The sequence below is a fragment of the Brienomyrus brachyistius genome, chromosome 16 (assembly GCF_023856365.1).
Source record: "Brienomyrus brachyistius isolate T26 chromosome 16, BBRACH_0.4, whole genome shotgun sequence".
Taxonomy (NCBI): domain Eukaryota; kingdom Metazoa; phylum Chordata; class Actinopteri; order Osteoglossiformes; family Mormyridae; genus Brienomyrus; species Brienomyrus brachyistius.
This window is the reverse complement of record NC_064548.1, coordinates 23701436-23717332: the sequence shown is the minus strand read 5'-3', so window position 1 is coordinate 23717332 and position 15897 is coordinate 23701436. Positions and strand designations below refer to the sequence as shown.

Below are 15897 nucleotides of genomic sequence, written 5' to 3'. Positions count from 1 at the left end.
CACCAGAAGTGACAGGGATAAAGCTGTCATTCCACATCTGTGATACTAAAATAATACTGACATTTTTGCAACAAAAAATTCAGTTATGATTTGGAAGGAATTACTGAATGTGCCAAGCAGTTTAGCCGATGTTTGTCCATCCATTCATCCATACATACATACATACATACATACATACATCTAATCAAATATGTATAACATCAAATTCTCCAGTCATCTATCCATCCATCCAACTTCCAACTGCTTATACAATACAAGGTTTTTAAATAAAAATTTCCACAGGGATTAATAAAGTATTTTAGTACAATTGCTAAAATTCCTATGTCACTTTCTAAGGAAGCACATCTGAAACTACATAATGATAAGGAAAGAAAACTGTGGAGCAAGGAATCTGGTAAGGAAATCGTAGCCCTACACAAACTGACCATAGACAACATGGAGAGTGAATTCTCCAAAGGCTGAGGACTAATACATACTGCTGATATCTGTATGTTAGTGCTCTCGTTAACTGTACTGAATTAGGAATGTCTCTGTAGATAGATCTTCATCATAACTGCACTGAGAAAACTGTTCAAGCCCCCCTGTAAAGGTACAGGCAGCTCCTCAGCAAATCCAGCTCTTTATAAATGGCGAAACCACAAAGCTTAACACACAGAGCAAACAGTCTGGCAGGACAACGCAGAGGTTTGAAATGACTCTGAACGTCTGTGATCATTGAGTGTAATGATATGACTTCCCCAGGTTTTGTAAAGGTTTGATGTCATAAACAGGGAGAACAGTCACACACAGTTAGAATATCCAGAAACACTATCAGCATAACCGTCATTGATTATCTGCTTATTTTTAAATTCACCGGATGAATTGAAGGCATACCTTGCTGAGAGAGCAGAATAAATTTGGAGGGCTTGATGACCTTCCCATCCAGTGTCCAGGTGATGGTGGCCGGCGGCTCGGCGCTGACTTGGCACTCCAGCTGCAGGCGCTCCCCGTCCAGCACACTGACATCGCTCAGCGCCTGAGTGAGGACGGGCGCCATCCCCACGCCACCATTCTTCTGCCCATTAATCCTGCCGTCCACGCAATTGATGTCATTCTTTGACAGCTCCTTGGGTGCCTCCTTGGGTACCTGGGGTGCCTCCTTGGGTACTTCCTTGGGTGCATCCTTGGTCACCTCCTTAGGTGCCTCCTTAGGTGCCACCTTAGGCGCCTCCTTGGGTACCTCTTTAGGTGCCACCTTGGGTACCTGAGGCACCTCCTTAGGTGCCACCTTAGGCGCCTCCTTGGGTACCTCTTTAGGTGCCACCTTGGGTACCTGAGGCACCTCCTTAGGTGCCTCCTTAGGTGCCACCTTAGGCGCCTCCTTGGGTACCTCTTTAGATGCCACCTTGGGTACCTGAGGCACCTCCTTAGGTGCCACCTTAGGCACCTCCTTGGGTACCTCCTTAGGTGCCACCTTAGGCGCCTCCTTGGGTACCTCTTTAGGTGCCACCTTGGGTACCTCCTTAGGTGCCACCTTGGGTGCTTCCTTGGGCGCCGGGATCTCTGTGTTGTTCTCCACAGCCGCTGGCTTCTTCTTGGTGCTCAGCAGAGAACGAAAATCAGTCGTGGCATTTTTGGGCGGCTCCACCTTGCCAGGATCGGCCTTGGGCCCTCCGGCCCCTTTCTTCCCCAGGATGCTACGGAAGTCCACCTGCTGAGGCGAGTTGATCTTCCGCTCATCTTCAGACAGGGTCTTGGGCTTCACCTGCCGCTGGAGGTTGGCCCGGAAGTCCATCTGCTCGGCGGTAATCTCCTTCAGGTCCTCCTCGGAAAGGCTCTTGGTATCGACCTTCCTGCCCAGCACTCCTCGGAAGTCGCGTTGCTCGGCCTCCTGCTGCCGGATGTGCTCCTCTCCGTGCTGCCGCGTTTCCACGCGCCTCTTCAGGAGGCTCTTGCTGTCCAGTGACTCTTCGGACTCCTGCTCCTGCTCCTCACGCTCGGTGCCTCCGCCTTGCTCTGGGCTGTCCACTCCCCCAGCACCCTGACATGCCCCTCTGCAGCAGCCAAAAGCAGAGGAGGGGTGAGAGAAGGAAAAAAAAAACAGGCAGGTTTAAAGGCCCCAGCAGGCTCAGCCTACAGTTTAAAATAGGTTAATTAGACGAATACAATCCATCGTTCTGTTGCATCAGTGATGACTCTGGTGGCCTTATAAGGGAACATGCCCCTTCCCAACAGCCCCCCTGCCCCCCTCCCACATGGCACAGCTCCGGGAGGTAAACAGTGCGTTTGGTGACTTCTCGGAAGTATGCTGCCTTATGGGCCTGAAAAGGGATGGGAGCTGTCCAAAAATAGCATATGGAAAAGGAGGGGTGTCACGCTCACAGTTGGGGGGGACTCGCCACAGACCCTGTGCACCCAACAGGCTCCTCGCTGAGCAGGACACGGGCCACACAGCTGCAGTCCCCGACTTTGTTTCTGCAAGAGTCATAGCAAAGTAAATCATTGGGGGGGGGGCGGTACAGAGACAGAGGGAGGAGGAAGATAAGCAGAGCTGAACAGAGCCCCGTTTTATGTCCCAAAGGAGAAGGACCAGCTCTTCTGGAAACTTCTGTTGCTTTTCCTCACACTCCTGCTCATCTGAACATGCATGGCGTGTTACCCCCCCCCCCCCCCCCCATGACAGTGGGGACCCCTCATCAAGCTGTGGCTCTGGCCAATCAGCACGGGGCTCGCATCTCCTAGCGCATATGCTACGCCGTTAAATACACCGGCCTTATATGGTGATGAGTGCTTCCAGTGGGAAGAACACAAAAGATTTTTTCACAGTTGCATCTCATTGCAATGCTGTAGGTATGTGTCTAAGCTCTGTCTGAAGCTAAATATAAACCTCAGTTGTATATAGTCGATGCTCCTCAGAATGGAGGAGACCATTTTTCTTTCCCTCTTTATAGGAAAAGGTTGAAGAGATGCATGCTTAGAGAGAAGTTATGGAGACTGATAGACCAGCATGTGGGCCTCATGAACTCAGGCTGTCTAGCAGCAATCGGAGCCCAAGCACGCGTACTTCAGGCTGATCTCGTAGTCCCCAGCATGGTGAGCCTTCACCCTCCTGATGAGCAGAGACACCACGTCCTCCTTCTGCAGGACCTCATAGTCCAAGCCTGAGGATAAAACCCGGCCAGCCTTCTTCCACTGGAACTGTGGGAAGGGGTCCCCAGCGATGGCGCAGGACAGCAGTGCATGCTGACCCAAGCAGGCCGTCAGGGACTTGGGCTTGGTGATGAACCAAGGCTGGACTCCATCCTGGGGTTCTAAAAAGGAATGGTACCATTACAACCCGGATTCGTCCTTGTTCAGTGGGATTATACCATGTCAAGGGTAAACTAAGGTGACTAAGGTGTTAGACTTAAGTAAACCGACGTCTAAATTCCCCAAAAAGTAGCTGCACTTAAGCAGATTTATTTCACTGAGCACCCAGTATAAACGGTCAGAGCAGAAAATCTGTGCAACATGCCCTAGCTGCTCATCTCCTGGGCAATAATGGCTGTACAAGCTTTTAGGAACACTGATCGCAGCAGAGATATCAAGATGTTTAGTGCTAGATACATTGCAGATAACTGGAGTGACCGTCAACAGTTTTTGCAATATTTATTAACACGTAAAGATACATGAAGACCAAAAAAGGTCATGGAAACAGCCAGGTCCAGCTATCTGCCCAAAAGGTGGTTTTTTCAGATGGTCCCGGGTTCGTACCTTGTACCGTGAGGGTGGCATCAGTGTGGGCTCCCCCCAGCTCATTCCACGCCTCACAAGTATATTTCCCAGTGTCCTCTGGGAAAACCTCCTGGATCACCAAGCTGTGCTCGCTGCCCCTCCGCTCAAAGTGGAAGTCCTCCGACTCTTGGACCTCTTGGCCATTGTGCAGCCACGCAACCTGGGGCTGGGGGTTGCCTGGGCCAGAGGGGGGAAACACATATTGGGGTGGGATTCTGAATGCCCTACTGATATTATATTTTGATCTATAACTGTGCAGTGGTGGCTTAATGGTTATGGAAGTGCATTTGTAATTGAAAGATTGCAGGGTTGAATCCCCGACCTGCAAAGTATCACTGAAGGACCCTGAGCAAGGTACCCCCCCACCCAAAGCACTGCTTCCCCTGCGCTGAATTAGCTACTCCCTGATATGTCACATATGGGTTAAAATTATTTCACGTCAGCCTGACTGTAAACCTCAAATTAAATACGTCAAAAGTCTCGTGGTAGCATGCAAAGCCTACAGACTATTTACATGGTAATAAACTGCATGTAAATGTGCATGTGCAGACTTGTCTGGAATTGAAAATCTCACGCCAGCCAGCTGACCGAAGCTGGAAGCCCCCGGAGGAGACAGGTGTGTATACTAATAATAGGAAAATCGATGCTTCAGAAACAGCAGTGGGTGTGCAGATCGTGTGCATGCTGGTAACCGCAAACTGGTTTACAGTGACTCACTCCCCATTGGTAACTATTTGCTGCTCCTGTGTTAATCCGGGCAGTGACTGATGCAATAAAGGCCAACATGCTAATAATTATGAGTGGAATGAAGAGTGAGAGTGCCAAAGGCCCCCATACGGTAACCCAAACACAAAGGTACATGTCCGACATGACCTATAGCCTTGCACAACGTCACCAATGATCTCTGTCTGACTTGGAAAGTTTGGCAAAAACAAAAGGACAGATGTTACAATTTCCAGGTACAACTGATGCATGGCGTTTCTTCCAAATCTGGACTGAGAAGATGAAGTCTTATCTGAAAATGACAATTCATGCTTTATTTTTCATAAACTGTCTGATGTATATGGTCAATGTTCCTGTTCAACCAATTTGAAGTGTTTGAAGGTTTGTGTAAATCACAAAATATTAGTTACAGAACCAAATGTCCAAATGGTTCACATCCCAGGTGGGTGAGGAAGGGTTAGGGTTAGGGTTAGGATTAGGATTAGGGTTAGGATTAGGGTTAGGATTATGAATGACTTCTTATTAGTCCAGTTAGAGGCAGGGAAGGAGAGGCACAGAGAACTGAATTCAGTCTCCAGAGCAGCACTTCTGACATCCCTGAACTCCTACTACATAGCAGACATATTTCAAACTAAGAGCATACTGATATGTAACAAATATATCACATAAATATTCAGGAGATTCATTGCCCCTAGGACGAGCAAGGAATCTGGGAAAGGCACAGAATCCACTGCCCTGATGTGAAGCTTAGTGTAGAAGGGACAGGAACAGCCAGTACACAGTGCAAATACTTTGGAGCTGCTACAGTATCTGAGACGACAGCATGGATTAAACAGGCAACCTGGAAACACCACCATGTTCCTCTAGAGATGTTATCGGAATTTATTAGGAAGACCAAATATACACCAGGGTTATCGACAATAAATGAAAGGACCCGCCAGCTGTTTCGTGTAAGCATGTTTTTAACCCCGGCCAAACGTTCAAACATTTAAAGGGAAATGAAGATTAATGGAAATGAAAGCATGCGTGGAATTCCTCACAATAAGTAGCGGTAGCTATCGCCCCTTTAAGGACGGGACATGATCAAATACTGGAGGCCAAAACCAGATCTGTTACTGAAACAAAAATGTAAACATCGAAGGCCTTTGTTTGATAAAGGAAAAAGCTTCTTATCCATATTGACATTTTTACCTTTAAGGCACATAATAATCCCCCTTTTTAAATAGGCAATGCTTACAACAAAAAAAAAAACAATTTTAAAGCTTAAACTTTATTCAAACAGTTATAGAGTACAACAGGCAGTACCCTACCAGACTTTCAGCCAATAGCTCTGAGTCCTTTATGCCAAAAGTAAAGGAAAGAGACGCACATTAAACCTTAGACAAACTAACTAAAAGTACAAAGATGCAAAAACACTTATAGTACATTCTATTTAACAAAATATGTTAAATCTTCAAGATGCATAATTTAAAAATCAAACTATGGAATACTGTCCACATAACAGTACATAGTCAGACCTTGAATACCAAATCGGAATAATTGTATCTATCCTCTGGTCATATCTCACACCCAGAGAAGATCCTGGAGTCCTGTGAGGGTATCATCACTGCGGTCCTTATGGAAAATGACTTGCCAGCAGTCACATGAAAAGAGTAACACGCAATGAAAGGAGAGCCTCTCATTCATATTTACCCTTTATCTGTAGCTTGGAGTAAATCATTTTACCTGTAGGTTAAGATAGAGATGTATATATGTAGCTAGGGGCAGTACTTGTAACTTTGAGGGAAAAAGGTTGACTGTAGTTGTGTCTATAAACACAGCCCCAGTAGCCTTACATAGGGTCCATTTCCGTAAGCGATTAGCAGAGTCCTGTAGCTCTTTTACTGATACCTGTAGTGTTTATGGGGCCTTAAACAGCTTCATCTGTGTTACCTTGTAGAGCTACTCACCCTTGGCTTCCTGTAGCTAACCGTGAGCAGTCATTCAGCCACCTGCAGCTTCGGGAAGGTGCCCTTACCTGCCACCTTCACCGTCATGCAGACGCGGCTGCCGTCCAACACCTTCATGTCCGCCAGTCCCCTCAGGAAGGCGGGGGCCAGCGGCTTCTTGGCCTCGTTCGCCTTCCCATGCTTCGTCCCTACAGAAGTCTTCCTCTCTGAAAGCCAGCACACAGCACAACTTCCTGTGATCTAAGGTTTTCTTCCCGATACACGTGCATCAAATCACATCACAGATGCCAAGGAGGCTTAATGACATCAAATTAAGTACTTCTGTATAATCATTTTCTTCATATTTCTTAGAAAGAGTAAGGGCAAAACTATGGAGAACAACATGGAACACAGCCCTCCTTGATTTTATTGCTGTGGGAGTTTAGACATGAGTGATAAATAGCTTACCGAGTGGTGTTTATGCTTGAAGCAATTACGGTATGATCTTTTATCCGTTAAAACCCAATTTTCAAGGAGCTTTTAATTTCCAGTAATGCAAGAGTCATGGTAAACATAAACTGCCGGGGCAGTTCCCCCTGGGGAGGGGAGGGGGCGGGGGGCTGGGACAGCAGCTTGTGTGGGAAAGTCTAGTGTCAGACCTAAGTTCTGCCATAATCTCTGGCGTGCAGAAATTTGGCTGGGAACGCATGTCCAAACCAGACCAAAGAACTGCCTGGAAACTTGTGTTTTTCAATGTTTTTTTTACAGTGATCTTGACTCCTTTTGTGGTGCGGCGATAACTGGCACTATTCTGTCATGGTGGGAGGGTCAAACGTCGAAATGACCTGTCACGGCTTGGCAGGCTGCTTGGTGGCAAGAGTGAGTGACATGCCATTCAGCCAATCAGCACAGGCACTGGGACGATGGCGGTGAACGGCCCATTAAAATGAATAAACCTTGAACAGTCAGCGGAATACTTGAAAAATATAACGGTAAAAGTATTATTCAACAAAAAAAAAACACCATTTTGAATCATGGTATGTTAATTAGAGCATTTTGCGAGTTTTGCAGAGATCAAACTTCAAAACTTCAAAAAATGTTGTCCCCTATAAATAATTTGAAGGTGAAGATTTAAAGTAAAATGACATTCAACCTGAATTCTATGGGAGCAGCACTTGGGTAACTTCTGAGTTTCATAGAGTGTGTCCTTAACGTTCAGGCAATGGGCTGATGGCATGGTGACTGCAGGATTTCAGGAATCCTTCCCTGGTCCAGCCATAAACGCCACCGCTTTGAGAAAGCCGTTTGCTACAGGTACGTTCAGCAGGGCCGTCACGCAATTACTGGCAGCCACGTAAGAAACACGCCGTCTGAAGAGAGTCCCCTGTCACCCGTGCCCTACAGCATATCAGGCAGAAAAACACTGGCTGGTATTGCCTTTTACATCTATTGGCCTCATCTACGGAGCTGTCCACTCATTTCCATCTATTGCCAAGAAGCGCTGAGACGTCCAGGATGAGAAATGCTCTATGGAAAATTATACAGGCTCAAGAGCCAGCATGCAAAGCCCTTGCGTGAAATGGTTCTCAAAGTATGTCTCCCGCTATATAAATACCCTCTCTGTCTCGGGCCCAGCGCCGATGGACTTGGGTCCAAAGCCTTTTTTTCTCACTTTAGGAAAGAGGTCAAGATTCCAATGAGTGTGCAGATTGGACAAGGTGGATCCGAAAGGAACCACTGGCATGGAAATACACATTAAATATTCACGAAACAGCACAATTAGGTAAACAACAGACAGAAAAAAGGAAAGATCTATAAAAAGATTTGGTTTACCATAGATTTAATGTGTGTTTGAACTGGTTCCCCCCCCCCCCCCCCCCCCCGGTTCACAGGACCCTGAGAAAGTCAGTGAGTGGCTCGTCCATGCCTCTTTACCATATAGGGATTTTGTTATATGTCGACTCTCCAGAAGTCATAAATCTAAGCACTCCAAACTGCAAGGCCCGAGCAGAGGGGCGTCCAGGGACGATGCCGCGCGGTTCTAAACACAGGACCGTCGTCTGTATACATACCCAGCATGCCGCAGGGCAGATCCAAGACTTCTCGGAGATGTTTCCACATGTGCAAATTAAACAGCACAGGCGGGCCTGGCCGGTGAAATCTGAACAGTGTTTACACGCCGGTTACGTCAAAAGGCCGGTCGCTTCATCACGGAGACGCTTAAATGTCCGTGTCGACCGAGAAGTTACACACGGCAGGGGCGACTCCGGACACCCAACAAGCACGAAGACTTGGACAAAGACAAGTTTGACCAGCCTGATAGCATAATTTGCCTTCAGTGGCATCAATGTCATCTAGAAATATTCAGATAAAAAATGTTGGTATGACACAGGCAGTGTCAGCCTGTCTGTGATGATTAACAGCCAGCCTTGGGAATTGAATGCGAAAGCCAGTGAACGCAATGAAAGGTTGGGTTCCTTCAGCTATCTTTACAACACAATTTGTATTCTGAATGCAGCCACAATGTGAAAGCATGACTGTTCTGTATACAAAGGAAGCTTTTTCTTTGGCCCAAATATGGCAGCTTTTTCTAGCGCCTGGGAGGGCTGGTATGGAAAATATCACTGCCACTGTTTGTGCTGCCCCTGCCCTTTGGGTCACCAGAGATGGGGGCCTGAGGACTGTCCCTGCGGGCCACCCCCCTCCCCCCAGACGCCAACACTCCTCACTGGACGAACGGCTGGAAGAGCTCTGTTAATCCATCCCTTTTCCTTCATTTTTAAATGATTTCACCTTCCACCATAATAACGACCCACGGCACTCATCCAAGTCAACCAATGCATAGTTTTAGAAAAAGAAGGTCAATGTTTCGGAATGGCTCAGTCAAAGGCCTCGCTCCCATAAATCTATGCAATGACCTACACAGCAGATTCCTTGGCAATTGGAAGGAGCTTGCAAGAAGGAGTGGGATAAAAGTAAAGATGTCCAAAGACTGCTTCACCATGACTTAGTACCGTAATAAATGTAAAATGTGCTTCCACAAGGTATTATTTGAGGTGATGTGTCTTCAATTTTTAATTTCCCCGAGTAATTATTTGTTTTTCTCTTGAATCTTACTAATTGGCATGTGACAATAAAGAAGTAAAAATGGCTGACATGATTGTTCTTGATTTCCGGCTTCACATCATAAAACCATGCAGTTTCCATGAGATATGACTTTGCATATTGACTGTAGATTTATCACAGGTTCAAGGCTGCTGTCGACTCAGTAGAGACGTTTAAGGGGTCCTTTGCCCACGTGACATTCGGCACGTTTCCTTTGCTCTTCTCCCTTGCCGGGCAGAGCGGACCCCTCAATGGCGCCCCAGAGTGGCCAAAGCTGAACCGAACACTAGCACTTAGATTCTGGGTAGAACTTATCCTGCCACTCTAAACTCATACTCCAAGCGGAGTATGTAACCTGGAAGCTTTTAATCAGACTGAACATGATTAATTCAAAAGTGTACTTCAAATTTCGTTCAAGCACGGATGGAGTTTCACTGGAAAGGACGGCGTCTTTTTATACTGTACGTTCTCCCATGAACTTTTATGGTTTAGCTAAAAGTCAACAGTGCAACATGACTTGGAGCCCAGTGAAAAATACGGCTGGATGGAAAGATGACGAGAAGGTGCAGGATGGCTGAGGTACGGCTGTAGGGACGGCTATAGGGTTAGTTATGGGACAGCTGAAGGACAGTTATGGGACGACTGAAGGACAGTTATGGGACGACTGAAGGACAGTTATGGGATGGCTTTAAGGACAGTTATGGGATGGCTGAAGGACAGTTATGGGATGGCTTTAAGGACAGTTATGGGATGGCTGCGGGACAGTTATGGGACAGCTGAAGGACAGTTATGGGACGACTGAAGGACAGTTATGGGACGGCTGAAGGACAGTTATGGGACGGCTGAAGGACAGTTATGGGATGGCTTTAAGGACAGTTATGGGACGGCTGAAGGACAGTTATTGGATGGCTTTAAGGACAGTTATGGGACGGCTGCGGGACAGTTATGGGACAGCTGTAAGGACAGTTATGGGACAGCTGTAGGGACAGTTATGGGATGGCTTTAAGGACAGTTATGAGATGGCTGAAGGACAGTTATTGGATGGGTTTAAGGACAGTTATGGGACGGCTGCGGGACAGTTATGGGACAGCTGTAAGGACAGTTATGGGACAGCTGTAGGGACAGTTATGGGATAGCTGTAGGGACAGTTATGGGATGGCAGCGGGACAGTTATTGGGGGGCTGTGGGACAGTTATGGGATGGGTATAGGGATAGCCATGGGACAGTTATGGGACGGCTGAGGGAGTTATGGGGCAGATATGGGATGGCTGCGGGACAGTTATAGGATGGCTGCAGGACAGTTATGGGACGGCTGAAGGACAGTTATTGGATGGCTTTAAGGACAGTTATGGGACGGCTGCGGGACAGTTATGGGACGGCTGTAGGAACAGCCATAGGACAGTTATGGGATGGCTGAGGGACAGTTATGGGATGGCTGTAGGGACAGTTATGGGACGATTGAAGGCCATGGCATAGTACTCTGCTGCTTGCACCCACTGAGGGACCCTCAGTACTGAGGAGGTGCCTACAGGCACACAGCTGTACACTTGCTAATACGCATATTTTATTTGCATCCATTCGTTCTCCATAACCGCCTCCCGGTTATGGAGAAAATCCCTGAAAAACATCACACACAACCCCAGAGGTGTGAGATACCAGAACTAACCACCTGGCCACTGTGCACACTGGGTTTATTTATTAGTTTACTTTAAACCAGTCTGTCTAGAATGCAAAGTGTAAACATCTGGCGTTGCTGCAAACTCATTAACCGTTAACATCTGCGCCGTGAGACCTGAGGCCTGAGGTCATAGTGCTTAGCAAGGAGCAGATGTTTTGCAGACTGAGCCGTGATTAATGGCAGAATGAGACTCACGTTATAGGTGCAGCGGGGGCAGGATGGGGGGGGAGGGGTAACAAAGCAGCACCCACCTCTGACAATCACAGCGGCCGAACACGCAGCCCTCCCGTGAGTGTTCTCAGCCGCACACGTGTAGGAGCCAGCATCCCCAAGCTGGGCACCACGAACCTCCAGACGCGCATCTCCGGCCTCGTATGAGCAGCAGGCCAGCGTGATGGGCTGATCTGAGAGGAAGCAGCACAGGGGCTCACACACCTAGAGAAGTCGCTGGCACACGTGTGCAAACACGGAGGAATTTCACACTCCTACAAAGACACTCGCAGAGAGAGAGGAACCCCCAAGGAACACTGATGCAAGAACAGCCCACACACAGACCAAAGACTATCCACTGACACACACACACACACACACAGACATACTTCTGTAATTACATGTTTGTGGGGACTCTTCATTCATTTCTATGGGGAAATCTGTAATCCTAACATGACGACCTTAACCCCTACCCAGCCCTAACCTTAACCATAAGTAACCAAACAAAATACACACAAACACACGCATACACGCACACATAATAAGGGTCACCCATACACATAGACACACAGTTACACACATACGAAGGAAAAACTGCATGAACAACAGCTTCATGAATCATCCAAAAATCTATATTTCTTCTTTTATCGATAGTTAATATTTATAAAAGTGCATTGTTTGGCCTTTAGGATCTCCTACCATTCTTCAGACACTGTACAGAAGTGCATATATGCGTTAAACAGAGAAGACACTTAATTTGAAGTAGAAATCCGCTTCAGTACCGCAATGAGGTTCACGCAGGCCTCTCTGCTACTGCGGGACCCTGCCCCAAGAAAGCCATCGACATGGACATGTGGGGGAGGGGGGATTCTCTCTTTGCCTGGTGGTAGATTTTTGTTGATCACATGGTGCATGTCAGGGACAGCTTTGCAGGTCTCCTCTCCGGGAGTAACCGCCAGCCAAGCTGGGGGGGGGCGGGGGGGGGAGGCATGCCTTTCCTTTATATGGTTCTAAGGCCTCATATTAGTTGGAGCAGTGAGTTTCCCTGCCTGTGAGCCAGTGCTAGCTGACCTCTGATCTCAATGGCGCGCCCACGCAGGCCTGCAATACACACAGGCACTGAGCCACTCCCCCAGACGGGAGCGACACCCCCTTCCGGTCCCTGGGGGTGTCCACCATGCCCTCACATCAGCTTCTCCTGGGTTTGTCTGTCTTTTAAGGTAAAAGTAAATGAGCCTACAAACAGATGTTCAAGCTCAGCGGCTTTCGGAACTTTCGGAAGCTTTGGAACTTTCTATTTCCTGTTTTTTTTAACGCATTCTTTTTTTCTATTCTGCTCTTTTAAAGTACGAACAAATTTTTTTTTTAATCCATCCATCCATCCATCCACCCATCAATTTCCTATTTAAGGACCTGGAGCTTTGCAAAATATTCTGAATTAAATGTAAATAGTGTATTACTTATAATACTTATACAACATATAGCTGAAATGTTGGAATTTGGGAAGCACTCACACAGCACATAACAAACATCCATTCAGTGCAAAGCTTGGCCACCGACATCACAAAAGTAATTTGTCTCCTGGTAAGAAATGAAATATGAAGCAAAAACATAACTGTAGATTTAGACTGACAAAATCCCGGCTCATCAAATTGCTACACAAAAGAGCTTATTGTTTCACGGGAAAGAGGCTTTTAACCCAATTCTCTAGCACACTACAGGGCAGATCTTTGGACACCCCAGACACGAGACAGTCATAAAGATAAACGTGAACCTTACATTAGCTGGACACACAACACAGAAGCTTAGAGGGTTTCTAGCGTCTCACACTTGGCTCCAAGGTGATTATTCTCATTTGGTTCATTTAAATCTAAATTTAATTTAAAGCACACTGTACCTCCAAGTGGGGAGGGAACATGGATGGATGGATGGATGGATGGTTGGGATTAAGTGCAGTGTCAAACCTAGAAATACTTTTTAGTCTAAACCCAATACCTTCAAACACTCCGCTAGTAACACTTAAAGTATCCTGTCCTTTTGGAAAATACTGATTCAGACCACTGCCTACTTTTGCCCAGAAGATGAAATTATATTAACCGAATAAGATCATGGACTTCACTGCCCTCTACTGGTGTGGTCACAGCACTGCGAGAGCCCCTCACCATTCAGGAGCCAGGTGATGCGTGGCGAAGGCCTGCCCTGTACGGAGCACCGGAGGACGAAATCCTGGCCCTCGTTCACCGTGCGTTCCTGCAGCACACTGCTGAAGACCGGAGCCCGGCCGTCCGCTCTGGTGCCTGCGGAGAAAAGGATGTGGCTGAATGAAATGCTATTTGTTGGTGCCCTGCAGTGAGGTAAATCAGTGCAGGAAAGCCTTTAGGGTGACGTCCTGTTGTTTTAAATGACCGTGAGAGGGGAAGGATGGCAGTGAGCAGCACCGACTGGAGGGAGCTGACTCCTTGACAGACAGTAAACCTGTGAGATACTGTCTGGTAAGATCCCACCTAGAATACTGTGTGCAGGTTTGGTCACCATACCTTAAGAAGGACATTGCTGCCTTGGAAAGGGTGCAGCGTAGGGCTACGAGAATGATTCCTGGTCTTAGAGAAATGTCTTATGAGGAGAGGTTAGCTGAGCTTAATCTGTTTAGCCTCGAGCAAAGGAGACTAAGGGGGGACATGATCCAGCCAAATGGCTATTTCAATATTACTTTAAATACTAGAACTCGTGCCTTAAGTGGAAATGTGCAGGAGAACATTTTAAAACGAATTTGAGGAAGCACTTCTTTACACAGCGTGTAGTTAGAGTATGGAATAGTCTTCCTGCTAGTGTAGCGCAAGCTAAAACCCTGGGTTCCTTTAAATCAGAGCTAGATAAGATTTTAACAAGCTATTAGTTAAGTTCTCCCCAAACGAGCTTCATGGGCCGAATGGCCTCCTCTCGTTTGTAAATTTCTTTTGTTCTTAAGTCTGGCTCACTTGTTCAGTTTTTAACAAAGGTGTCTGTCAAATGGAAATATGGTAAATGTAATGTAAATGTATCTTTTCATTGTCAAAGCATGTTTCTAGCTGCCCTCTGCCAGCTGCACTGCAATATAAACTCTTGCAGTTTATGTTGCTTTGGAAGGGAAATGGGGGGGGGGGGGAGCTCCTGGGAGTTTTTTTTATATGACAGGACAACAAGGAATCCCCCCCCCCCAGGGGATGAGTAAAGTCCTCTTATCTTTATGGAAAAAGCCCCTGAGAGTGGCTTGTCATGCAATTCTGCAAGGAACACCCGCCAGCACAAGGCACCTCTGCCACTTAATTTTACTGTATTTTCCACAGAAATTATCGAATAAAATCCATATGCACCAGGAACCCAAAAGGAACAGGCCCTGTGAAATGTAACACTTTTGAAAAAGCTGTTTAGCGGACACCTTTGTACAGAATCATGCATGATTATTGCCCATTTAACTACAGCAATACACTTATATGATTTCGCAATAATATACCTGAAAAGGCCCCTTTGTGGGAACGGGACCTGTACAGACATTATGCTAACGCTGTGAAAGCAGGCTGGCTGAGGCATTTTGCCAGTGTATGAAAATATCACTGACATATTACTGCTCATATAGCATGTTTGATTTGTAGCATTTCAGTGATGAAAACGAACGGCGATTTCTGCCGCGCTGCAGCCACACAAATGTCACGCTGCTTAGCGACTGGCGCCTTATTGCGGCGGCGGCGGCTGATCGCGCGGCGGCTCGGTGTCTGTGATCTTTTCTGATCGTCTGTCAAACAGTCGCAAGTCATCCCTGTTGGTGAGTCATGAGTAAAGAGACAGCGGCGGGTAACTGCGTCTTTATGATCTTTTACCGATGGGTGCGGCAGGAAAAGCCGCTTATCAGATGAAGCCAGACGCGGTTTGCCAAGTTTGTTATCACATGGGACAGAGAAAAAATAAAAGCTGTACATGAAAAAAAAAACTACACATCCTGCAGTTGGGCTAATATTATCTGGCCATCTTCAGCTGAACACTTTCAGATAATTTATTCAGGCTAAAATTAATTAATTCTAAATGTAAGTGCCTCGTTCATGTCAGTATTTACTCTTAATGAACTACTTTTGTTTTTATTTACTAGTTTGTTGTGCTGTGCTGCTTTTATAAGCCCCTGTAGGTATTTAAGGTGATTAGCGGAAGAGCTTAACAACAGCGCGGTAATAATCAGCATTACCAATTTCCACCAGTAGATGGAGCAGTTGGACAGCGCCTCAAATGTGCCGCTTCATTCTTGAGTCACCTCTGAGAGCGCGATCCTCCCACGTGTTTCACAGAAAACACGTTATATAAACCAAAAGGAACAATATGAACGTGGTTAATCGCCTAGAACAAAAGCCTCCTTGTACTCTCAGCCTGATAAAGGCTCAATGGGCAGCACAGACGAAAGCTGCTAACAAACGCACTCTGTCTTCCCTCCCCAAAGTAAGCGGTAGGGTGTGCCCCTCCACCTCCCCCAAA

At 46.8% G+C, this 15897-nt stretch overlaps 1 protein-coding gene across 3 annotated transcripts in view; it reads right to left on the bottom strand.

Annotated features, from left to right (window-relative positions):
- The window catches only part of mylkb (myosin light chain kinase b), a 55424-nt gene that overhangs the window by 13765 nt on the left and 25762 nt on the right, over positions 1 to 15897 (bottom strand). For all 3 annotated transcript variants that reach the window (XM_048979817.1, XM_048979818.1, XM_048979819.1), the window contains 7 exons: positions 13560 to 13694; positions 11439 to 11591; positions 6494 to 6631; positions 3733 to 3930; positions 3044 to 3290; positions 2362 to 2454; positions 874 to 2033 (listed from right to left, as the gene is read on the bottom strand). In XM_048979817.1, the coding sequence (XP_048835774.1) occupies positions 874 to 2033; positions 2362 to 2454; positions 3044 to 3290; positions 3733 to 3930; positions 6494 to 6631; positions 11439 to 11591; positions 13560 to 13694 (2124 nt within the window). The remainder of the gene's footprint in view (positions 1 to 873; positions 2034 to 2361; positions 2455 to 3043; positions 3291 to 3732; positions 3931 to 6493; positions 6632 to 11438; positions 11592 to 13559; positions 13695 to 15897) is intronic.